The sequence below is a fragment of the Anomaloglossus baeobatrachus genome, chromosome 4 (assembly GCF_048569485.1).
Source record: "Anomaloglossus baeobatrachus isolate aAnoBae1 chromosome 4, aAnoBae1.hap1, whole genome shotgun sequence".
NCBI classification, from domain to species: Eukaryota; Metazoa; Chordata; class Amphibia; order Anura; family Aromobatidae; genus Anomaloglossus; species Anomaloglossus baeobatrachus.
Window position 1 is genome coordinate 61,972,415 of NC_134356.1, and position 26,198 is coordinate 61,998,612.

General features: G+C 43.6%; 1 protein-coding gene across 1 annotated transcript in view; it reads left to right on the forward strand.

Moving 5' to 3' along the window:
- MGAT4B (alpha-1,3-mannosyl-glycoprotein 4-beta-N-acetylglucosaminyltransferase B) overlaps positions 1–26,198 on the forward strand; it is a 511,447-nt gene that overhangs the window by 356,012 nt on the left and 129,237 nt on the right. The window contains exons 6-8 of the mRNA XM_075344381.1: positions 3,257–3,370; positions 9,435–9,510; positions 9,883–9,997. Coding sequence (XP_075200496.1) covers positions 3,257–3,370; positions 9,435–9,510; positions 9,883–9,997 — 305 coding nt within the window. The remainder of the gene's footprint in view (positions 1–3,256; positions 3,371–9,434; positions 9,511–9,882; positions 9,998–26,198) is intronic.

Genomic DNA, 26,198 nt, shown 5'->3' on the forward strand with positions numbered 1-26,198 from the left:
CCTTGCTGGTCAGCAAACATGGGGAGGACCCCACATCATTTTTTATATTATTTATTTGGTTAATAGCTGTAAAATCTGTCTATATGTCTGTCTATCTACAGTTTATATATATTTGTTGGTATATCATCTATATATCTGTGCACATCTTTAGCACATAAAAAAACATGCATTTTAGGGTCATGCATTTTTTTTTCCTGTATGAGTCCCACGGACCGCGCACGAATCGGAGACGCATACACACAGATAACAGTGGGGTTCTGCAAATCCTCTATTTATTTGATATTTTGATTATGGGTTGATGTTCAGTACAGTCATGAATACTATGCAGTTGTTAGAGCTGTGGCTCTCCGCAAACGATCACATCTTTGCACCGCTATTTGGTAGGTGTGCCGTGGGTAGCACACTCATCGATCTGTTATTAATGACGTATCCTAGGGATAGGTCATCAATATGAAAGGATCTGACAACCGCACTGTCCAAACTGGCTGCCGGCTCTTCTGACAGGAATGGGTCAGCTGTATGTATTTCTGTGCAGCTGCACACTGCTGTCAGGAGAGCGGGTGACCGGTCCAGGGAATGCGATGCATTCCTCATGCGAATCACATGCAAGTGTGACTCCAGCCTTATATCACACCCCTCTTTACTCTTTCCCCCGCTTTGCGCCCTCTTGCCCCCGCTTTGCGCTCTCTTGCCCCCGCTTTGCGCTCTCTTGCCCCCGCTTTGCGCTCTCTTGCCCCCGCTTTGCGCTCTCTTGCCCCCGCTTTGCGCTCTCTTGCCCCCGCTTTGCGCTCTCTTGCCCCCGCTTTGCGCTCTCTTGCCCCCGCTTTGCCCTCTCTTGCCCCCGCTTTGCGCTCTCTTGCCCCGCTTTGCGCTCTCTTGCCCCGCTTTGCGCTCTCTTGCTCCGCTTTGTGCTCTCTTGCCCCGCTTTGCGCTCTCACAAATAAATATATATATAAAAAAAATGACTTTTGGGTGGGGAATCAACTCATTTTTTGAATATTAAGGTGTCCACAAATGCTGAAAAAACAATAAAAAAAACAAAAAAAACCCTACTGCAGTAAGGGTACTTTGTCAGACCCATTTCATGTGGATATGGCTATGCTCTACTTAGGGGTGCTTCACACAAAGCGAGATCGCTACCGAAATCGCTGCTACGGCAGGGTTTTGGTGACGCAGCAGTGACCTCATTAGCGATCTCGCTGTGTGTGACACTGAGCAGCGATCTGGCCCCTGCTGCGAGATCGCTGCTCGTTACACACAGCCCTGGTTCGTTTTCTTCAAAGGCGCTCTCCCGCTGTGACACACCGATCGCTGTGTGTGACAGCGAGAGAGCGACGAAATGAAGCAAGCAGAGAGCAGGAGCCGGCATCTGGCAGCTGCGGTAAGCTGTAACCAGGGTAAACATCGGGTAACCAAGGTGGTTACCCGATATTTACCTTAGTTACCAGCCTCCGCAGCTCTCACGCTGCCTGTGCTGCCGGCTCCGGCTCTCTGCACATGTAGCTGCAGTACACATCGGGTTAATTAACCCGATGTGTACTGTAGCTAGGAGAGCAGGGAGCCAGCGCTAAGCAGTGTGCGCGGCTCCCTGCTCTGTGCACATGTAGCTGCAGTACACATCGGGTTAATTAACCCGATGTGTACTGTAGCTAGGAGAGCAAGGAGCCAGCGCTAAGCAGTGTGCGCGGCTCCCTGCTCTCGCGGTTATGATCGCTGCTTCGGCTGCTGTGTTTGACAGCTAAGCAGCGATCATAACAGCGACTTACAAGGTCGCTGTTATGTCACAGAAAATGGTGACGTAACAGCGACCTCGTTGTCGCTGTCGCTTAGGGCTGGTTCACACTAAGCGACAGCGACAACGAGGTCGCTGTTACGTCACCATTTTCTGTGACGTAACAGCGACCTTGTAAGTCGCTGTTATGATCGCTGCTTAGCTGTCAAACACAGCAGCCGAAGCAGCGATCATAACCGCGAGAGCAGAGAGCCACGCACACTGCTTAGCGCTGACTCCTTGCTCTCCTAGCTACAGTACACATCGGGTTAATTAACCCGATGTGTACTGCAGCTACATGTGCAGAGAGCCGGAGCCAGCAGCACAGGCAGCGTGAGAGCTGCGGAGGCTGGTAACTAAGGTAAATATCGGGTAACCACCTTGGTTACCAGATGTTTACCCTGGTTACAGCTTACCGCAGCTGCCAGATGCCGGCTCCTGCTCCCTGCTCGCTTCATTTCGTCGCTCTCTCGCTGTCACACACAAGAAAACGAACCAGGGCTGTGTGTAACGAGCAGCGATCTCGCAGCAGGGGCCAGATCGCTGCTCAGTGTCACACACAGCGAGATCGCTAATGAGGTCACTGTTGCGTCACCAAAACCATGCCGTAGCAGTGATTTCGGTAGCGATCTCGCTATGTGTGAAGCACCCCTTACACTGGGTTCACACTAAGCGACAGCGACAACGATGTCGCTGTTACGTCACCATTTTCTGTGACGTAACAGCGACCTTGTAAGTCGCTGTTATGATCGCTGCTTAGCTGTCAAACACAGCGACGCAGCAGCGATCATAACGTCGCTACATGTGCAGAGAGCAGGGAGCCGCGCTTAGCGCTGGCTCCTTGCTCTCCTAGGTACAGTACACATCGGGTTAATTAACCCGATGTGTACTGCAGCTACATGTCACAGTGCAGAGAGCAGGGAGCCGCGCACACTGCTTAGCGCTGGCTCCTTGCTCTCCTTGCTACAGTATACATCGGGTTAATTACCCGATGTGTACCGCAGCCACATGTGCACAGAGCAGGAGGCGGCACTGGCAGCAAGGGCGGAGGCTGGTAACGAAGGTAAATATCGGGTAACCAGGGAAAGGTCTTCCCTTGGTTACCCGATGTTTACGCTGGTTACAGCTTACCGCAGCTGCCAGACGCCGGCTCCTGCTCCCTGCTCGCTTCATTTCGTCGCTCTCTCGCTGTCACACACAGCGATGTGTGTGTCACAGCGGGAGAGTGACGACCAAAAAATGAAGCTGGACATTCAGCAACGACCGGCGACCTCACAGCAGGGGCCTGGTCGTTGCTGGATGTCACACACAGCGACAGCGACGGGACGTCGCTGCAACGTCACAGAAAATGGTGACGTAGCAGCGACGTCGTTGTCGCTGTGTGTGACACCAGCTTTACTCTCCTTAATCATCAGCACACAATGTAGCTTATTACATGCCTGAATTTACGACCTATTTATCTGTTGACCTTTCTTGTCTTTTTAGGTTCCCAAATGAGATCCAGTCAGGGCTTCTAGAAGTTATATCTCCATCACCTAATTTTTACCCAGATTTCTCACGGCTAAGAGAATCTTTTGGAGACCCCAGAGAACGTGTGAGGTAACCGAAAATTCTTCCATTTATTGCCTCTTTCAAACTATCGCCAGAAATTAGTGTGAAGCTGATCTATCCTGTTGGCACAGTAGAATGAAAGATAGTGATAATTTTCGGTTTTGTAATGCCAAGCATAATAAGTAACCTTGACCCCTAATTTAGCTCCTGAGCAACGCACAAATCCCAAAAACTGTTTTGGGGTCACTTGAAGATTACAGATGATTGTGTCCTTAGATCTAATATTTAGCTTGCAATCACAAAATGTAACATCCCGCGGTTCATTGCTTCAATTAGAGGTTACTAATGGACATTTATCATAAAACGTGAAAATCACAGCCTGTTAGTTAAGTCGCTTTTTGTAAATGTCATATGTTACCTTTAAAGAAGCACTCCCATCAAAATTTTTATCCTCTTAATATATTGCAATCATCATATTAAATAGCACTGTGTACTTAAAATGTGCACGTTTGCTCTTCTACCCAGTTAACGCTTCTCTTGTACCTGCTTGAGTCATCCCTCTCCAACTTCTGACCCACCTGCTCCACTCTTCTCCCTGTCATTGATTTTTGCAATGATTACTTAAGCAAGGCAAAGAGACGTCTGGTTCTATATAGAGCTTTGAAGGATTCAGGAAGTCTGCTTTTAATCATATGATGTCATAGGCAATTTGAAAAAAAGAAGAATTAACTGGGTAGAAGGGCAAAATGAGCAATTGTAAGTCCTCGGTGCTATATAATGTGAAGAGTGCAATATACTAAGCGTCAAAATTTGGATAGGAGTGCTTCTTTAATTGGGATCTTTTAATGGTAACATTGATACTGGATGCCATTATAACACAACATTAATTCTAAAAGGTTAAACTATATAAACACTTATTTATATAAATATACTTCTTTTCCACCATAATTTGCTAAAGAAATCTTGCCAAATCAGACGCGGTGATTGTCTGAATTTTTCTCATTTTGTCTCTCATAGTTGTGATCTGCCTATGATGTCAATTACAGGCAAATCTCATCTTTTCAAGTGGGAGAACTTGCACAATTGGTGGCTGACTAAATACTTTTTTCCCCACTGTACACTGTAGTTTGACAGTATATTATATTCTGTAATAGTTTATTACTACCTACTCTTGCTTTCACACAATTTACTTTTGTCACTGTTTACTCTTATCAGTTATTTCTATTCAGTTGGTGTTTATTAATGGTCTAGATCCTCACCCTGTCTCCTCCTAGGTTCAGTCTATTTCTGTTCTCACTCATGCTTTACACTGAAGCTCTGATTGTTCATACGGACTGCTATTTGTAAGCACATCCTACCAGAATGTCGCTGTATAGAATTTACAGCAATGATAATAAATGGCTGAAAACGAAATCCTCAGTGAGGATCCGGCACTGTATTATCCTCTGGAAACTACCAGCTGGTGTAGAGTCTTCTAGTCCTGGCAATACTGCCTGGTAAAAGGAAATTCAGGGTAAATAATCCAGCAGCTTGATCAAAAATCTTTTCCTTAAAATCTTTCTTTTATCAAAGTACAAAGATAAAATTAGTCCAAAAGGGTCACATGGAGTAGTGAACGGACAGAGGACTCGTTTCGAACGTCTAGTTCTTATTCAAGAGATTGAATAAGAACTAGACGTTCGAAACGCGTCCTCTGTCCGTGAATAAGAACTAGACGTTCGAAACGCGTCCTCTGTCCGTGAATAAGAACTAGACGTTCGAAACGCGTCCTCTGTCCGTGAATAAGAACTAGACATTCGAAACGCGTCCTCTGTCCGTGAATAAGAACTAGACATTCGAAACGCGTCCTCTGTCCGTGAATAAGAACTAGACATTCGAAACGCGTCCTCTGTCCGTGAATAAGAACTAGACATTCGAAACGCGTCCTCTGTCCGTTCACTACTCCATGTGACCCTTTTGGACTAATTTTATCTTTGTACTTCGATAAAAGATTTTAAGATCATTTTTTTTTATCAAGCTGCTGGATTATTTACCCTGAATTTCCTGATACCAGTGTTGCCGACTTTTCCTTCCTTGCACGGTTCCAAAGTTGGTGGTCTCCTAGATCAGGTGGGCTGGAACAAACTTCCAATTGTTGCCTGGTAAAAGGTATGCAAATTACCTATTCTCCAAAAGGAAAAAAATAGTCTCTCTAGGGCCTCCTAGTAGAAACCGCTACCAAGTCAGTGGCAGCCTACCCAAGCTATAACAATAGCAAAAGACAAACTCCTGCTATCAGCTGGATATTAGGGGAGGAACCACTTTAGAGGGGGCATTCAGTAAAGAAAAACATACTCGCCTACCAGACTGGCATCACTCCTCTTTTCTACAGCTGGTGATCATCATGTGCCTTTAATACTTTATATATTCTAGCCATAAATCTGGTTTCCTGTCTGCCAGCTGTCTAATGCTAAATGTGCCATTCTCCAAAATCTTCACATTTCAGTATCTCTAGATCTTTCACATTTGAATCTGACCGTTTTCTTCCCAGATCTCAAATCAATTTTAGTTTTATTTTTGTGTCTCTACAATGTTAAAGGGGTTGTCCATAATTACAAAAATATAGCTGCTCTCTTCCAAAAATGGCCACATGGTACAGCTAGTGTGATGGTAATTCAGCCCCTTCTACTTCAATAATTCTGAGCTATAGGTGTTAAGGGGGCATAATTTACGGCGATGCAATTCAAATTATGCAGCTACACCTTAAACCCATCTGCTTCCAAATCATATGAGTCATTTGTCATTAGCATGCTATCTCATTCATCCAGAGACCAGTGATTTGTACACAGATCTAGGTTGAACATATGGCTGGTTTAATTACAGAAGTTCACATACATTTAAAGAAATCAGTTGGCTAGGAGCCAATAATACGTAACACGTCTCCTATTGGGTAAACTGTGAAAAGAGGTTATTCTGTGATATGTGTCATCATTTTACATAAATCTAAATCAGCATGATTCACTTATCACATGAAAGTCCCAGAATCTCTGGTGAGTCTTATGATGTCTGCTGAATATAGGTGTGGTACATAGTGCAAGCACCATCTTAAGTCTTGTTTTTTGATATCTTCATATAATTCTTAATACTCATAAAAGTTCATAATCATGTCCATACCAATAGTAACAAAATCTGGATACTGCCAGCACTATAGGTGCTGTGACATCCCAATATGAATTGCTCATGCTACTGTCCAATTGCTCATGTGGGCAGAACCAAAAAGCCAACTTCTGTTATGAGAAAAAAAAAAATCTCTCACCCAAGTGGTGAAAAATGCTGTATTGTGCTAACACGCAAATAAAAACATAATGGAGGAAAAATCCCCTCTCCACAACGCCTTACGTGTTTCAGTGGAAAAAAAACACTTTACTCATAGGCTTACCAACTTCTGTTATGGCTGCATGCAGTGTGGCAGCCAAGAGACTGGCAGGAAAGGGACAAAGACCCACCCGTTCTCTTTGTAATGAGTTGCAAAACCATGTATGGTGCTGCTTTTGAAGGCATGCTTGTGTTTTTTTCTTTATTAATTGTGCACAACCCCTTTTACTTTATCATTTTCGAAAAGGGGCTTTATCTGCTGTATTATCGAATGTGCAGTAAAAGCGCAATCTCAGACATGTATATATACTAGCTGTACTACCCGGCTTCGCCCGGGTTAATAACTGCTGTTAACAAAATAGAATGTATTAACAAAAATGTATTCTGCACACAAAAACCACAAAACAAATAGAAATGTAATTATAATGACTGTCTCCCCCTCTGTATATATCTCTGTCTCTATCTGTTTGTCTGTCTCTTTCCATGTCTGTCTCTGACTGTCTCTGTCTCTTTCTCCGTCTTTCTCTATCTATGGCCAGAATCACACTTGCTAGTGCATCGCGTGTAACTCGCGTGAGTCTCTCATGGTAGAACCCGGCATGGCCGCACACTATGCATACAGGAGCATCTGAGCTGCATAGAGATACATGCAACCGACCCGCTCCTGTCAGGAGAGTGTGCGGCCATACCGGGTTCTACCATGAGAGACTCGCTCGAGTTACACGCGAGGCACTAGCAAGTGTGATTCTGGCCTATCTCTTTCCCTGTCTGTCTGTTTCCCTGTGTCTGTCTCTGTCTTTGTCTCTTTACCTGTCTCTCTTTCCCTCTCTTACCCTGTCTGTCTCTTTCCCTGTCAGTCTGTCTCTTTGTCTGTGTCTGTCTCTTTGTGTCTGTCTCTTACCCTGTCTATGTCTGTTTCTTACCCTGTCTGTGTCTGTCTCTCCCTGGCTGCATTGTGATACGCCAACATTCCATTTAAGGGCATGGCTGCGCATTCTTCTGAAGTTCTGGCTGCACTGTGGCTCCCAGCTCCATTCGCTTTAATGGAGGCAGGTTTTTTGTTGGATAACTGTAAAGCACTGGGTTAAAATTTCCCCTCAAAACATATCCTATGACGCTCTCGGGGTCCAAAAGTGTGAGTGTGCAAACTTCTGTGGCTGTAGCTGCGACGGTGCCAATCCAGGACATACATACATACATACATACATACATACACACACACACACATTCAGCTTTATATATTAGATATAGACGTGGAAAGAGACAGACACACACACACACACACACACACACACACACACACACACACACACACACACACACACACACACAGAGAGACAGACAAGGAAAGAGACAGACACAGAGATGGAGACAGACAGACAAGGAAAGAGACAGACACAGAGGTGGAGACAGACACAGAGGTGGAGACAGACAAGGAAAGAGACAGACACAGAGATGGAGACAGACAGACAAGGAAAGAGACAGACACGGAGGTGGAGACAGACAAGGAAAGAGACAGACACAGAGGTGGAGACAGACAGACAAGGAAAGAGACAGACACAGAGGTGGAGACAGACAGACAAGGAAAGAGACGGAGACAGACAGACAAGGAAAGAGACGGAGACAGACAGACAAGGAAAGAGACGGAGACAGACAGACAAGGAAAGAGACAGACACAGAGGTGGAGACAGACAAGGAAAGAGACAGACACAGAGGTGGAGACAGACAGACAAGGAAAGAGACAGACACAGAGGTGGAGACAGACAGACAAGGAAAGAGACGGAGACAGACAGACAAGGAAAGAGACAGACACGGAGGTGGAGACAGACAAGGAAAGAGACAGACACAGAGGTGGAGACAGACAAGGAAAGAGACAGACACAGAGGTGATGACAGACAGACAAGGAAAGAGACAGACACAGAGGTGGAGACAGACAGACAAGGAAAGAGACGGAGACAGACAGACAAGGAAAGAGACGGACACAGAGGTGGAGACAGACAGACAAGGAAAGAGACGGAGACAGACAGACAAGGAAAGAGACGGAGACAGACAGACAAGGAAAGAGACGGAGACAGAGGTGGAGACGGACAGACAGAGACTGGGAGAGAGACAAAGACAGTCACTATCCCATATATATAGATAGATTATCTATCTATCTATACACACACACACACACATATATACATACATAAATATATATAGATAGATATTTACATATCTCTATCTATATATATATCTATATATACACACACACACACACACACACACACACACACACACACACACACACACACACACACACACGGTGTGTGTGTGTATATATGTGTGTCCATATATATATGGTAATATAATTATTTTTTTTCTAACCTTGTGTTTTTTATTGCCCTCTACTTTTAATTAAGTATTTGGCAACTCTCCTTGCAGCGACTATAATAGGATGCGTGTTTTTCCCCACTTGGCATTGCTTCTGCACAGCCTCAGTCATTTCTCCTGTCTTTTTCTGATGTTCGCTTTATTGCTTACAAGCTGCAGACTTTTTTGGGTCCCGCCAGCGCCGCGAGAGTCCTGCCCAACCTGCGATGCACTCTGATTAATTAGAAGTAAATAACATAATCGTTAGCGGCTCGTTCCAGACACTAAATATAGAAGCTGTAATAGTCAGCAGCGCGGAAATATCCATCAAAGTAATTGCCTTACACAGTTCATCCTACCCAACTTCCCACATGAACATTAATGTAAATCATTGTTTGTTTTGCAGGTGGAGGACGAAACAAAATTTGGATTATTGTTTCTTAATGATGTATGCTCAGTCAAAGGGCACTTACTATGTGCAGGTATGTGTACACATCTTATTACTCTGGCAATAGAGAACACAGGGGGAAGAATGGAGTTCTAGAAGAACATTATATATTCTTGAAACATAACTAAGGTGTCATTGATCCGGTCGAGATCCCTAGTCCAAGGTTCTTCATTAGTCAAGTATTGAGTGTTTCCGGTAGGTGGCTCTTTACTTGGAAGACCCTTGTTGCAGTCTACTTTTCTCCCCACTGATCATGTACGGAGCTTTTAACCTGCCCCGTATGGGTCAAATCTTCCATAAGTTGCTGTAATAAGTGTTTCCGCTGGTATATAGTGACTTGCGGAGTATGTACGGAGTATGATTTTTATTGCTGATCAATGCCCTTTCTTTTTTTTCGTCCTGGCAGCTGGAGGATGATATTGTGGCCAAACCCAACTATCTCAGCACAATGAAGAACTTTGCCCTTCAGCAGCCCTCCGAGGAGTGGATGATTCTTGAATTTTCCCAACTTGGCTTCATCGGTAAACCTCCCGCAGTTATATTTTTCCATTTTAGCTTTGTTGGATCCTTTCATTTTGATACGAATGATAAAAAGTTTGGACGACTTCGTACATTATTTGCATTTTCCAATATTTTGGCAGGCGCCATGGTTAGGTTTTGAGATGGGAAGCCATAGCAGCCTAAAGTATTCCACATCACGGGCCTCAGTATTTAGCTCCACACTATGCAGAGCCAGCTGCTAAGTGACACGGCTAATGCTGGGACAAAAAATGAGAAATTAATTCATACACGAAAATCTATCCCATAGCATCAGCTGCATTCACAATGTCTTATCAAGTCTTGAACATCAAATAAGCCAAGATATTGTAGATTAATGAAGCAAATGGCCATGAAATCAGACCTGATTCTGTTCTAGATAGTAGTCTGGTACATTTTTTTTAAGCCATTATATTAATTTCACTTTTTTCTTTAAAGGGGTTGCCTGGTAGGTAATTTTTTTTTTTATTTTTACAAAAGGTCTAAAATGGGTTAAAAATTAAAAAAAAAAGTAAATATATATATATATATATATATATATATATATATATATATATATATATATATAGATATAGATATATATATATATATATATATATATATAGATATAGATATATATATATATATATATATATATATATATATATATATATATATATATATATATATATAGATATATATATATATATATATATATATATATATATATAGATATATATATATATATATATATATATATATATAGATATATATATATATATATATATATGATAGATAGATACAGTGCTGTGTGTGTGTGTATATACTTACAGTACCTTCTAGATCTCTTACCACTCCCATTCTGATGACACTGCCTGGTTCCCCACCGGTCTCTTCTTCCTTCTGAATAGAGGACTGTCACACTAGGTACGGGGAAGAACCAAGCGCACGGCTAAAGGGAAAGGAAATCCTGTTTCTAGGGAGGGGGGAGATGGTGACTCCTGGCCAAACCTACTGCTAGTCCCTGGGGTCCCTTGCCACCCTAGATAGATTCCGCACCTATGCGCCGAGCCAGATAACCTGATCCTAGGTATCCCTAGTGCTGGGCCCTAAACAGGGAACAGATGGGTTGAGCTTTTCGTCAATCCCACTAAACTATAGAAGACACAAGGAGGACACACAGGAGGAAAATGCATGAACTACTTATCATTAAATGACTAAGGTAGAAGTTCAGCAGAGCTTTCAGTCACATTACCTTAGAGTAATGCAAGCCACCTGCTTGCAACCTCAGCTTGAAGGAATGGAAAATATCACCAGCACCAGTTCAAAAGGGTATTTAAACGCCAAGGGAATACCGATAATCAACAGCTGGGTGGAAGTCGAGCTCCTGCTGGGTCCAAAAGAAAGAGATGAATCCAGCAGGAAAACTACCTATACCAATGAATACTGACCGCAGGAACAATAGAAAGTCAGGGAGTATTCTGTGTAGTCAGATGCTGTGACCTTATATGGCCAGAAACCACATGACTGTCTGTCACCTGTGACACAATCCTGAGAATGACATACCGGTCAATGACAAAAGTTGAATTTCTTGCTTGAACGACGCCTTTCAGCGTAGGTGGATAGTCATAATTGCAAAATATTCCAGTGTCCATCACTGGGAAACTAAAACATCTGTTTCATCAATGCTTTTTTTAAAGGGAATCTAGCACAATATTTTTGCCACCCACCTAAAACCAGCATGATGTGGAGGCAGAGACCCTATTTCGAGTGATGTAGTATCACTTTCTTTGGTTGCTGTAATTTTGTAAAATCACTGTTTTTTGGGGGGTTTTCTGCTGCAGATCTACCAGCTCTCTGAATGCTCAGCTGTGTATAACCCCGCCCACACCACTGATTGACACCTTTCTGTGTACACTATGCATAGGCAGAAAGCTGACAATCCGTTTTGAGGGTGGGTTATTACAGAGCTGTGGAATATGGAGGCCTACAGGGCAGCAGGTTTACTAGTCGTGTAGTGATCTATTGCTGATAAAACAGTAATTTTTACCAAAATTAAAGGAAATCTGTCACCAGGTTTTTGCTCCCCTGTCTGAGAGCAGCATAATATAGAGCCAGAGACCCGGATTCCAGTGATGTGTCACTTACTGGGCTATTTGCTGTCATTTTGATAAAATCAATGTTTTCTCATCTGCAGATTTAGCAGTTATACAGAGCTCACGAATATACTGGACTACCTGCAGCACGCCAAGTAGTCCTTTAATGATAATCTACTGTTGATTAAACAGTGATTTTATCAAAGCACCTCAGTAAGTGACACATCGCTGGAATCAGGATCTCTCCCCTACGTTATGCTGCTCTCAGATTAGGTGGCAAAAACCTGGTGACAGATTCCTTTTAGCACAGGCAGACTAGTAAATGACACATCGCTGGAATTGGGGTCTCTCTCTAGCAAAAACTGTAACACATTCCCTTTAAAAGGGATCGGCAGTGCATCATAAATGACAGCTGAAAATCTGCTCACGTTTTGAGAAATATCCACGCTCATACATATAGCACGCAACGTAACACAGAAAGTGACGGTAAATACGTGGTACCCGATAGCCATTAATTCATATTATTATTCACCTCCTGATATCATTAAAACAATATCATTTAAAAACAATTAACAAGAAACATCAGAAAACCTTCGTTCACAATTGAGGATAATACTTGATAATTCTATGGTATGAAAGCATATTTAAAAAAATAATTATGCATGAATTCTCTGTAGATCTAAAAGGAACCTGCCACTTGAAAAAACACTATTAACCTACAGACATGGGGTTACTGTGCAGGTTAATAGTGTTTGGAACCTGCCCAACGCCTGCACATCGGACCCCGCTGCCAGGAGGAACTGAACTTTACAATATATCACAAAAGTGCATACGTCTATCACGTTTTTGTAAACATTTTATTATATCATCATAAGATAACACTGAATGATACAGTATAAAGTACTCAGTGTACAGCTTGTATAACAGTGTGAATTTGGTGCCATCTAAATAACTCACAGCTATTAATGTCTAAACTGTTGGCAACAAAAGTGAGTACACCCCTAAAGTGAAAAGGGGGAAATTATGTCCAATAAGCTATTTTCCTTCCCCAGTGTCATGTGACTCATTAGTGTGACAACAAGGTCTCAGGTGTAAATTTTGGAGAATTTGTGTTACGTTTGGTGTTCTCCCTCACACACTCTCCCATACTGGTCACTGGAAGGTGAACATGGCACCTCATGGCAAAGAATTCTCTGATAATCTGAGAAAGAATTGTTGCTCTACATAAAGCTGGCCTAAGATATAAGAAGATTGCCAACACCCTGAACCTGAGCTGCAGCATGGTGGCCAAGATCACACAGCGGTTTAACAAGACAAGATCCATTAAGAGTAGGCCACACCATGGTCGACCACAGAAAATGAATGCATGTGCTCAGCATCATATCCAGAGGTTGTCTTATCAAAATAGACTTGCAAGTGCTGCCAGCATTGCTGCAGAGGTTACAAGGGTGTGGGTCAGCTTGTCAGACCATACCCCACACACTACAACAACTTGGTGTGCATGGTTGTTGTCACAGAAGCACACCTCTTCTAAAGAAGAAGCACAAGAAAGCCTGCAAACAGTTTGCTGAAGGCAAGCAGACTAAGGACATGTATTACTGGAACCATGCCCTGTGGTCTGATGAGACCAAAATCAATGTATTTTGTTCAGATCGTGTCAAGCGTGTGTGACTTCAACCAGGTGATGAGGAAAAAGACAAGTGTGTCTTGCCTACAGTCAGGCATGGTGGTGGGAGTTTCATGGTTTGGGGCTCCATAAGTTCTGCCAGCATTCGGCAGCAAGAGATCATTGAGGGAACCACGAATGCTAACACTACTGTGACATATTGAAGCAGACCATGATCCCCTCCCTTGATAATAGGGCCGCAGGGCAGTATTCCAACATAACTACCCCAAACACACCCCGAAGACGACCACTGCCTTGCTAAAGAAACTGAGGGTAAGGCTGGGGCCACACGGGGCACTACTGCAATGCTCGCATGACACTCGGCTCGCGCTGGCCGTACAGCAGGAGCCAAGTGTCATGCTAGTATCCCTGCGACTGCGGTCCGACTGTGCGAGCGAACCTCAGCTGCGGGGGGCGGCCCGGTGCTGAGGGGGGGCAGGCCGGCACGGAGGAGAGGAAAGGAGGGATTTCTCTCCCTCTCTCCTCTGTAGCCGGCTATTCTGATTCTCGCTCTGCACGCGCGAGTGCAGTGCGATTTTTCTCTCGCCCCATTCACTTGAATGGGTGCGAGAGAGAGCCTCGCATTACAATCGCACCATGCTGCGATTGTTTTCTCATTCCGATTAGGGCTGAGAAAATAACCGCTCATGTGTGCTGACACACAGGCTAGAATTGGTCTGAGTGGAATACGATATTTTATCGCACTCCACTCGCACCGATATTCTCGCCGTGTGGCTTAGGCCTATGTGTGCTGGACTGGCCAAGCGTCTCCAGATCTAAACCCCAACGCGCGTCTGTGGGGTATCCTGAAATAGAAGGTGGAGGAGTGGAAGATCCACCAGCTCTGGGATCTCGTCATGGAGGATGGAAGATGATCCAGTGGCTCCTATGAATCCTCTAGTGAATTCCATGCCCAAGACTGTTATGGCAGTGCTTCAAAATAATGGTGGCCACACAAAATACTGAAACTTTGGGCACAATTTGGCGATGTTCACATTGATGTATGCACTTTTGTTGCCGGTGGTATTGACATTAATGGCTGCGTGTTGCGTTATTTAAAGGGCCCACCAATTTTACACTGTTATACAAGCTGTACACTGACTACTTTACAGGTTGTCAAAGTGTCAGATCTTCAATGATGTCCCATAAAAAGATATAAAATATGTACAAAAATGTGAGGGCTATACTCACTTTTGTGATATACTGTATTTTTTCTGGCAACATTCTGGTTGCAGTCGCAAGGTTGGCAATGGCACGGGTCCAGTTACTGTTCGGTGTATGGAAAGTGCCAGCTGTCAGCCCCGCTTTTGATGCACAGAGCAGTGACAGATCACCTGCCAGTGCTGCTCCAGTTTCAGATTGGAACCTGAACAGTGGCGGGAGCAATACATTTAATTTCCTTCATGCAACGGGCAGGTCACAAATGCTATTAATTTGCAGATTAACCCTATATGGTGGATAGGAGGAAGTTCACAGGGCTGTATTCTGGCAGTCACAGATGTCCATGTGTTCCTGCACTGGATATTAGACTTAGGGGTACTTTGCACACTACGACATCGCAGGTGCGATGTCGGTGGGGTCATGTTGAAACTGACGCACTTCCTGCGTCGCTCTCGACATCGTAGTGTGTAAATCCTAGATGATACGATTTACTAGCGCAAAAGCATCGTAATCGTATCATCGGTGTAGCGTCGGCGAATTCCATAATTGCGCTGACGCGACGGTCCGATGTTGTTTTTCGCTCCTGCGGCAGCACACATCGCTGTGTGTGAAGTCACAGGAGCGAGGAACATCTCCTTACCTGCCTCCACCGGCTATGCGGACGGAAGGAGATGGGCGGGATGTTTACATCGCGCTCATCTCCGCTCCTCCGCTTCTATTGGCCGCCAGCCGTGTGACGTCGCAGTGACGCCGCATGACCCGCCCCCTTAATAAGGAGGCGGTTCGCCGGCCACAGCGACGTCGCACGGCAGGTGAGTGCATGTGAAGCTGCCGTAGCGATAATATTCGCTACGGCAGCTAACACAATGATATCGCAGCTGCGACGAAGGCGGGGACTATCGCGCTCGGCATCGCAGCATCGGCTTGCGATGTCGTAGTGTGTAAAGTACCCCCTGAGGCTGGAGTCACACTTGCGAGTGCCTCGCGTGGAACCCGCGCGAGTCTCTCACTGAATCACCCAGCACAGCCGTACACTCTCCTGACAAGAGCGGGTCTGTTGTATGTATCTCTATGCAGCTGAGATGCTCCTGTCCGGAGAGTGTGCAGCAGTGTCGGGTGATTCAATGAGAGACTTGCGCGACTTACATGCGAGGCACACGCAAGTGTGACTCAGGCCTTACAAGACCTTTCACCAGTTTTAGTATGTTAAACTGCCCACAATATGGAATAGAGCTAAATAAAATAGTTTTATTTTTAATTTCTCAACTCTGTTGTGATATTAAGCAAAGTTTATATTCTAATTGAATTTATGCTGTTATCAAGGGGGCTTGAGCAGAAAGTCTTTTCTCTGGGTAGAACTTTTTCCCCTGCATAATGTTGGCAAATCATTAGCAGGCAGCATCATACAGGGGATAAAAAAAAATGCTTCCAGAGACAGTCAGAACAGGCTTTTCTCCCTGTTTACAATGTGGTGGGCGGGGAGTAGAGCAGAGCTGTGTGTAATTGCAAACACCCCTGACAACTTTCATCAAAGGGAACGGTCAGCTCTGCTCCAATACACTGAGATGAAAGTACCAAGTAGTTTTTGTAATGATGCTGCTCTGCTATTCTCTACATAGTAGATGATGATAGTGAGATCATGGCTGTGAGCAGGTCTAGGAGCAGGACTGAGAGAAGGTTTGTGTGTCATTACAGGTCTAACAGGAGAAAACCTGTTCTGACCACCTCCGATTGGCCAGCATCATGCAGGGGAAAAAGAACACGCCCCCAATTGGTCAGCATCATGCAGGGGAAGAAGAACACGCCCCCAGTGAAAAATCTCTGCTTAATACCCCGCTTAGTGTTATCATTAATTACCTACACTTATTAACATCTTGGCAATGGATATGAAAAATGAAAACTTTTTTATTCATCTCTGTAGCATTATTCCATAATGTCTCCCGTTTATGATGCGAACATTGGTGGAAGGTCCTCATTAAATAACTTTCCCAAAATCTTAACTTTGCCTTCTGTCCCCAATAGGCTCTTGAAAAGTTATTTGGCCATCACATATATTATTATAGTTTGTAAAAACCAGAGACTGATGTCACTTTTAGCTGTGTGAAGAAAAAAAAGCCCAAACCCATGGCTCTGCTCAGCAATGTATTACCAGTTAATATAACTTTACACATCACCATAATGGACTCGGCTAATCTTCAGGAAGGATTTAAGAGCCTTACAGTGTGAAAATGTAAATCTTTGTGATTTTTCTGTGGGTCTTATTCTTGTTGAGCATTTCCGCCCCTCCTTCGTGTAACTTAGGAATGCAGCAATATCCCATTGTTGTGGAAAATAACAATCAGCCCTCGGAGCTGAACAACTCAATCACATTACTGGATAAAACTAGATATAAATGCAAATTGGTACATCTGATGCTTCCCTTGCATTGAGCAGGTGGAGTGCTTTCTGCAGGCATTTGTACAATCTGTAACATCTTTAGGAAAGTAGGAAATAAAATACTGTATAAAATATTAAAGTAAAAAAAAAAAAAAGAAAAGTTTGACATCTTGCTTGGTGGATTTCAAGAAAGTTTTGGAACCTTTAAATCACCAGTTCCCACAAAGCCATAGTTTTTAGGTATAAAGGGAAAAGTACTTTACAGGATAAGGTCAAAAAGAGCTAGAGTAGGTGTAGGAAATGGGGCTTATGTAGAAAAGAAATAAGATTCGGTAAAGACCCCCACCCCGTTCATATTAGATAGCTGTCGGCCAACAGCAATGTCTCCCAACTGCCCCATACACAGTTTAGCCGCCTTGTGTTTCCTGAGAGTGAGCAAGTGACTGTCAGCCTTCTCTGTGATGGCTTAAAGGGGTTCCCCGAACCCGAAATACAGAACTTTTTTTTACGCTAATCTGTGCTATTTTGTAATATACAACACCCCAATCAAATTAGTTTTTTTGTTTCTTCCTTTCATTCCTCCTGATTTTCTTTACATTCCCTGCTGTCATTGTCTTTACCTGCAGCTCTACCAAACTTGACAGCTCCCTGGGCTTTTTTGTCTAACCTCACAGCCAGGGCTGAACCCACCCAGCCTCAGTGTCTAGCCCCCTCCACTGCACATTCATTGGCACTGAGTAATTTTCCCCAGCACCGCCCTCTGCAAACTCATTGGCTGTCAGTATTCTGTTCCACTCCTGACTTTTGCACACTCATTGACTGTCGATAATCTGCCCCAGCTTTGCCCTTTGCACACTCATTGGCTGTCAATAATCTGCACCAATTCTGCCCTCTGAACACTCATTGGCTGTCAGTAATCTGCCCCAGCCTTGCCATTTGCACACTCATTGGCTGTCGATAATCTGCCCCAGTCTTGCCCTTTGCAAACTCATCATTGGCTGTCAGTATTCTGTCCTAGCCCTGCCCTTTGCACACCCATTGGCTGTCAATAATCCAACCATGTAGTCTGCACACTCATTGGCTGTCAGTAATCTGCCCCAGCCCTACTCTCTGCACAGTCATTGGCTGTCAGTAATCTGCCCCAGCACTACCCTCTGCACACTCATTGGCTGGCAGTAATTTGCCCCTACCCTGACTTCTGCACCCTCATTGGCTGTCACTATCCAACAATACCCATTTTCATAGACTACTAATGTCAGATAGTGATTATGAAAAAACGAGCACATTAGCAATTTACTGCTTATTAACATTCACAGCCGTTCTTGAGTCAACACTTGTCTTTTGTTTACAGCTAGTCACTTAGGAGACTGACCACTGCTGCTGCTCAGCTTGTAAGCACAGCGCAGACACTGGTTCAGTTCGGAGGTAAAGACATGCTCTAGCAATCCTGTCGAGCTTCACAACACTGCTCACTGCTTACAAGCTCCGTAGAGAAGAGTTTGTAAGCACTGCACATGTTCTGCTGTCTAGCAGCAGTGGTTAGTTTCCATGTATATTAAAAAAAAAAAAGTGTCAAGGACAGCTGAAATTTTTAATAAGTAGTAAATTACAAAATTGCTTGCATTTACAAGAACTATCTAATAATACGAACTTATGAATATGGGAATTACAAATTAAGGATTAGTATATACAGAACCTTTGTCTTACGAAGGTTAACATCAGGATTTGAAGAGTGTTTGTGTGGAAGAATGGGCTAAAATCCCACCTGAGCAATGCAGGCAATTAGTTTCTCCACATAGGATGTATCTTTATCACCAACAAAGGCTTTTGTATGAAGTATTAAATACATTTCAGTAAGCGGGTTCAATACTTTCCTTATGTTATTTCCCATTATTACACATAATTTATGGACATTTATGGTTTGATATTTCTTTGCCTGTGGGGATTGGATGGGTTGTTACCGACATCTGGTGATAAGTTCATGTCAGTAGCACCTTATTGGTGACTTGTTGAATGAATATTTTTAACCCTCTGTGTCTATGGGTTGAGAAGCGGTTTGGGCTGAATGTTCTCATGTAATGAATTGAATATTTTACGATACAATCTGTTGTCAGAAATCTGTGGCCAGCACTCAAATTTTTGCCATGAATGTACAATTTAGCCTCGCACGGATCCGCATAAGGATTAGCCCCAGTGTCATTTAAAGGGGCTAATCCACAGCTTTTTTTTTTATTTTTGTACAAAATCTGTGGATTTCAGTCAGAAATGCCAAAGGATTAGGTCCATTAAATCACGGTTGGATTAGTTCTCATGTGGATCTGCTGCACACCCAAGCTACACATCCATGACAGAAGGTGCAAGTGTTGACCTCAATTTCAATCCCCTGGAAATGCCGACGTGTAAATAAGGCCGCTTTCACATTTCCGACATTCATGGTCCGAGGACGGATCGGCTACAGGTCTTCTAGAACTTGACGAGCTTCAAATATGGTGTACTCAGATCTTAAAAGATGGAAATGTGAAATTGGTGATTTATAGATGAGTGCTATACAATAAAATGCCTTCAGAAATGAAAATGCTTCATATCATGTATACACAGCTTAGATTGTCTAGTAATGGTAACTTCATGGTGTGACTTCTAAAAAATAATGCTTAGCCAAAAATATTTTCATTAATTAATTTTACAATGATGGATCCAAAAATGTCTAAAAATGACAACTACTTGGTAGTGTTTCCCCAGAGCAGACCATAATGTAGTAGGCGACACCTAGAGAACAGCGTTTCTGCACAAGGCCCATTTTCCAGTTTGGGATTAAGAAGAATGACTCTTACATAAGGTTCAGTAGCTCCGAATTTCTAAGATAATTCTTTTTGAAATGTTCCCTTCACCTCCGGGGACAGGACTTCAGTTACTGTCTGCTCTGGGAAAATCAGTACATTTTAGAAAGGTGGCAGCAGTAAATAAGCTCCATTATTTGTCAAAGGCACAAGAAGAAACCTGTGATCCGTTCCTTCAAAAGTTAATGGCTTAAGAAAGGTTGACGGACTTGGTTGGGCAATTGTTGACCATTTTTGGCAGGAATTTCCCACTACTTGGCCTTGCACATAAAAAGTTCAGGATTTCAGGCCCACGGGTTCGTACGGCAGTATAACAGGTTTAGTTTGCTGTCAGCACCATTATCTGTCTATTTTACTTTTACTATATTGGTAAAATGTGATAAAGGCTTAGAAGATCTTAAAAAGCAGGAGAACGTATCCTACAAATGATCACAACTATGGATACAAAGCATCATGCTCTATTGATGAAATGTAGAGTGAAGTCTTCTAGGAGACAATGTGGTGTGGCGTCACACACAGGCGCGTAATGATGGTACACACAGTGGCAGTAGGTCCATATTACAGAATTGTGTGCTACCATGTCCAGGAGGCCTTATTCAGAACATCTGGAATTTGAGGTGACATTTTTGATATCGGGCACAAATCAGAGCATTGTAAAGTGTCAATATATAGTATAATAGCACTTGCAGTATTAGTAGTCGGACACTCTTGTATGTACTTTACTTTTAATCCTATGTAACTTTCTAAATGAGCTTGTAAGTGGATATTTCCATTTTCCGTTATTCTGTTATCACATAAGGTGTACTGTGTGAATAGACAGTGTGCATCTATTTTACTTTTTTCCTATTGACCACAAATTTTCATTTACTAAACTTTAAGGGGTATTTCTTAAGTTTGGAATTTCTCCCTTATGCGTAGGATAGGAGAGAATGTCCCCATCCCTGGGGATTTGAAAACTGGGACCCCAACTGATGACAAGGACCAGGGCTCTCCAGTGTGACTGGATCGGTATAAATCAATTCCAGTCATTTCTTATGGGCCCCTTGGAGATAATCGAGTACAGTGCTCGACTGGCTGTCAGCACTCACATTAGAATTAATGGAGTGGCAGTAGGCATCATCGGCCAGTGCTTCATTGCATGGAACTCTTCAGTATATGTACCGCCCCCTTGCCAGCAGCCGTGGCTGCTCGGATTCGGATCCGTGGTGGCTCGAGGGGTGTCCGGACCTGGGGGTCTCGCGGCCACTCAAATAGAACATGGGGTATTGTATGGAATAGTTTGTGACGCCACACGTGGTGTGTGGTAAAGTGGAGTACCACCGCTGCGGCTGGGAGTACCCGGGGGCGATGGAGTGGGCAGCCAGGTGTTTAACCCCTCCACGGGTAAGGGAATGCCCCGGGGCTCGGTGATGATGACAGGGAGATGCCATTGGGGAGGTAAGGGTCACTTGCGTACTCTCAGTCCAATAACGCTGACACCGACAACTGTAGTAAACCAAAGTTCTGGACACCGCTGCCGCTGAGGTGGAGCACGCCTGGGTCCCGTTGCCGTTGGGTTGCCTGTTGATCTGTGCCATTTCTCTTGGCACCTTGTTTCTCTCTGGTTGGTCCTTGCAGCCTGAAACTAGTCGGGTCCCGCTCCCCAGTATGGCTAACTGGGGAAGCTTCCTCTCAGGGTTCACGCTTGGGATTTCTTGGACCGTATTTGTGGAAAGTCCTCAACCTCTAGTTGCGCTAGTACCCCCATTTTGGAGCGGGTTGAGAGCGGATCTTGAAGGCTCCGTTCTCATCGGGTAAATTGTCAGGTTGCCTGAAGCTACTCCCTGACCTAGGGTTCACGTACCCCGTCTTGCCCTGGTCCCAGATGGTACAAGGCCACCGGCTGTCCTCCACGACAATGCCATGCCCCTTGTCACGATCTCCTGCGACCGGGGGTCCAGCTCCTACCAGGCCCAGACCAACGTCTGCTACCTAGTACTTCACGGAGCCCAGCTCCTGACCTCTCACTTTCACTTTAAACACTACACACTCCCTTTCTCAAACTGACTCCTGACACTCCTGACCTCCCCTTAACCAACCCCCCAAGTGGGCGACCCTATTCCACTCAGGCCGTCCACTGGTGTGTCTGGTGGATGTGGTGCAGAGTGTTCTTAGGATTTTGATTAGCTGGTCTTTGGCAACACCATTTGGTTAGGGACCCGTAACCAAGGAGGAGGCGGATATTGCACAGAAGGGCAGATTGCACAATACCCTGTGAAGACCTGATAGGCCAGGGCGTCACATTTACACTTTATAAAATTATGTTTATGAAAACTTAGTGATTTTGCAACATACTTTTCTTTAAAAGAGGACCTGTCACTCAATAAAAAACCACAATATGGAGTTAAATATGTTGTAAAGCTCCCTGTGCTTCTTTGATTCTGCCACTTTTTCTCATTTTTCCCATTTTGTACTGCGTTGCACCATTGTAGAATAATTCAGATTTGTTTCTTTCTGCGCCCAGTTTTCTTTAAAGGGAACCTGTCAGCAGATTTGGGGCCTATAAGCTGCGTCCATCACCAATGGGCTCTTTTATATACAGCATTCTAACATGCTGTATATAAGCGCTCAGGCCGCTCTGTGTAGAACGTAAAAATCACTTTATAATACTTACCTAAATGGTCGGTGCAGTGGAGTTGGGTCATATGGGTGTTTCCATTCTCCAGTACCAGCGCCTCCTCTTTCCTCACGGAAAAAGCGGTCCTGTACCGCGAAACGGCCGTCGAGGTCCCCTCTGGCTGGTACCCCTGAACCACCTACCTGTTGGTAAGCAAATCCTGCTGGCTTTCTCCACCTTGGTCTATTTGAATGGGGCAATTTTTCCACCTTCCTTACACTTTGTCCTTAATGTGGCTCTGTATTTGTATAGTGCCTTCCTCTGGCGGTTTTGATAGTCTTTAAGGAAAGGTGGCTATTATAATATAATACATTTATTTATGATCCCTTTTTGATATAGCCCCTTTTTTCTATCCTTTACTGCACCGCACTTTATATAGCTGCAGCAATTCGCTATCCTTTTGTTGTATACTGATACTCTATCCTGATGATAATTTTTATACCAACAGTCAGGGTGATTTACGGGACGTTATGTATTTTTCCCTGATCTACGCTTCTTAATGTCCTTTAAATGTAATTTATATTAAAACCATCATTTAATTGCACGCAAATACTCCTTTTTTTGTGTTTATACCTTCCATGGTCGCCTGTTCCACTCTTTGACTGCCCTCACTGTCAGAAAGTTTTTCCTGATGTCTAATCTGAATCTCCTTCCTTTTTAGTTTCCTCCCATTGCTTCTTGTACTTCCTTGTGCTAATGAGAATAGGATAGTTCCATCTGCACTTTGACAACCTTTCAGATATTTGGAGACCGCTATTAAGTCTCCTCAATCTTGGTCCACTCCGTGCTCTAAAAATTCTCCACGGGTACAGGTTTTTCACCTCACTGTACAAACATGTATGAGGTTCATGTGACTTGCAGCCTTGGGTCTTTTAAGCAGTAGGGCAAGTAGCTCCATCTTCCATGTACCGTGACGATCTTTTGCTCCGCTAGGAACGTTGACCTCGTGGCAACTGCAGAAAAATCTAGTGACTTTGTCTTGAAGGGGGAGAAGCGGTTCATCTTCTGGTCCTCCTATTACCACAGTCCGTTAGCAGTCGTATGGCCTTCCTTCGTGAAAAGTACTCTACTGTCGAGACATGATACTTTACATCGGCCACAATCTGCAGTGTTGGAGTCCCCCCATTAAGGCTGCATTTGAGAAAATATAGTAATAATCTGATTATTTTTACTGAAATGTTGCGAGTGCTTTCATTGTGACAGATCTTATCAACCACTGTGTCCACAAAGGATGTATAAGCACACTGGGATTTGTAGTCCGTTTCCAGCTGAAAAACCCTCATGATTGTATTACTCAGTGCCTTCCTGCCAAGAAGGATTCACAGCTCTCCGGATGGTGACATATGGGCCTGCTGTGTGATCACGTCATTTATGAAATAAAATATCACTGATAGAAATAGCACATCCCAGTTCCCAGGGGACAGCGAAAAACACCCGCGGAACAAATATAGCGAGGTTTATAATCATTGCTTAAAGGATTTGACTAATTATAGCCCATTTCAGAGAACACTGCAGTGAAATAAAATTAAGCATGTTTTATGGAGTCCTTATTCGGAGTAGGTTTTATTAACACCCTGCAGAATTTCATTGCAAAATCATTTAATCCTTTATATAGGATTTAAGTAATTCTGGAAATTTACTAGAAGCAATGTCTAAAAAGGATGAAATGACTTTCTTGTTAAAATTAGATGACAAAGTGCAATGACAGGAGGTATGCGGTGCACCGCAGTGGCTCACATCATCATCTATAAGATTATCAGTCACTCATTCATTTTCTGGCTGCTTCTGAATCATTGTATTATAAAAAATTAAACAACTATATTCACCTTAAATTCCTCCGTGGAGCACTGTAGTCTGGTCCAAGGTGCAGATGTAATGGTTGGAGCAGATCATTACCCGCACTACTGACTACACTGGTCTCCAAAATGAGAAGACCCAGGATTATTCAGCTGGACTGAGCACTTCTTGCCAGGCATTTAAAAAAAAATAAATAAAATAATATATATATATATATATATATATATATATACACTAAAAATTGTAGATTCACATTGAAGGCATCAAAACTATGAATTAAAACATGTGGAATGAAATAATTAAAGTCTGAAACAACTGAAAATGTCTTATATTCTAGGTTCTTCAAAGTAGCCACCTTTTGCTTTCATTACTACTTTGCACACTTTTGGCATTCTCTTGATGAGCTTCAAGAGGTAGTCACCGGAAATGGTTTTCCAACAGTCTTGAAGGAGTTCCCAGAGATGCTTAGCACTTGTTGGCCCTTTTGCCTTCACTCTCCGGTCCAGCTCACCCAAAACCATCTCGATTGGGTTTAGGTCTGGTGACTGTGGAGGCCAGGTCATCTGGCGTAGCACCCAATCACTCTCCTTCTTAGTCAGATAGCCCTTACACAGCCTGGAGGTGTGTTTGGGGTCATTGTCCTGTTGAAAAATAAATGATGGTCCAACTAAACGCAAACAAGATGGAATAGCATGCAGCTGCAAGATGCTGTGGTAGCCATGCTGGTTCTGTATGCCTTCAATTTTGAATAAATCCCCAACAGTGTCAGCAGCAAAGCACCCCCACACCATCACACCTCCTCCTCCATGCTTCACGGTGGGAACCAGCCATGTAAAGTCCATCCATTCACCTTTTCTACAAAGACACGGTGGTTGGATCCAAAGATCTCAAATTTGGACTCATCAGACCAAAGCACAGATTTCCACTGGTCTAATGTCCATTCCTTGTGTTTTTTAGCCTAAACAATCTCTTCTGCTTGTTGTCTGTCCTTAGCAGTGGTTTCCTACCAGCTATTTTATCATGAAGGCCTGCTGCACAAAGTCTCCTCTTAATAGTTCTAGAGACGAGAAGGTGTGTCCAAACTTTTGGTCTGTACTGTGTGTGTGTGTGTGTGTGTATATATGTGTATATATATATTATATTATATTATATTTTTAGCAGATTTATAGTTACATGGACAGTATATTTGGTGCCAGTCGGGAAACTGGAGAAGACTTTATTTTAACCCTATGGCTATCTCCTTGATGCCTAGTTGCATAAAAATACCCAAAAATGACATGTACGTTCAATGAAAAGTTACAAAAAGTTTTTGCCCACTACTGAACCCTTTCTGCTCCTTCATACTTGACCCCTGCTTGTCTTCTAGCCTCTCATTCTGGGTTCTTGCTCTTTCATCTCGGAATGAAACTTGACCACTGCTGCCATTCAGATGCAACAAAATGCCACCAGCCAGGAGACCTTTTGGGATACGTGGCAGGAATCTGATAGTTTAACAATTGGTCTATGGGGGTACTCGCATAAAAAACATACCTAATTAATGTAGTGGATAATGCCTTTCATGCAATAAATTTTCTCAGCCCCTCAATGGAAGCGAAATTATTTGCCATTCACATTGGA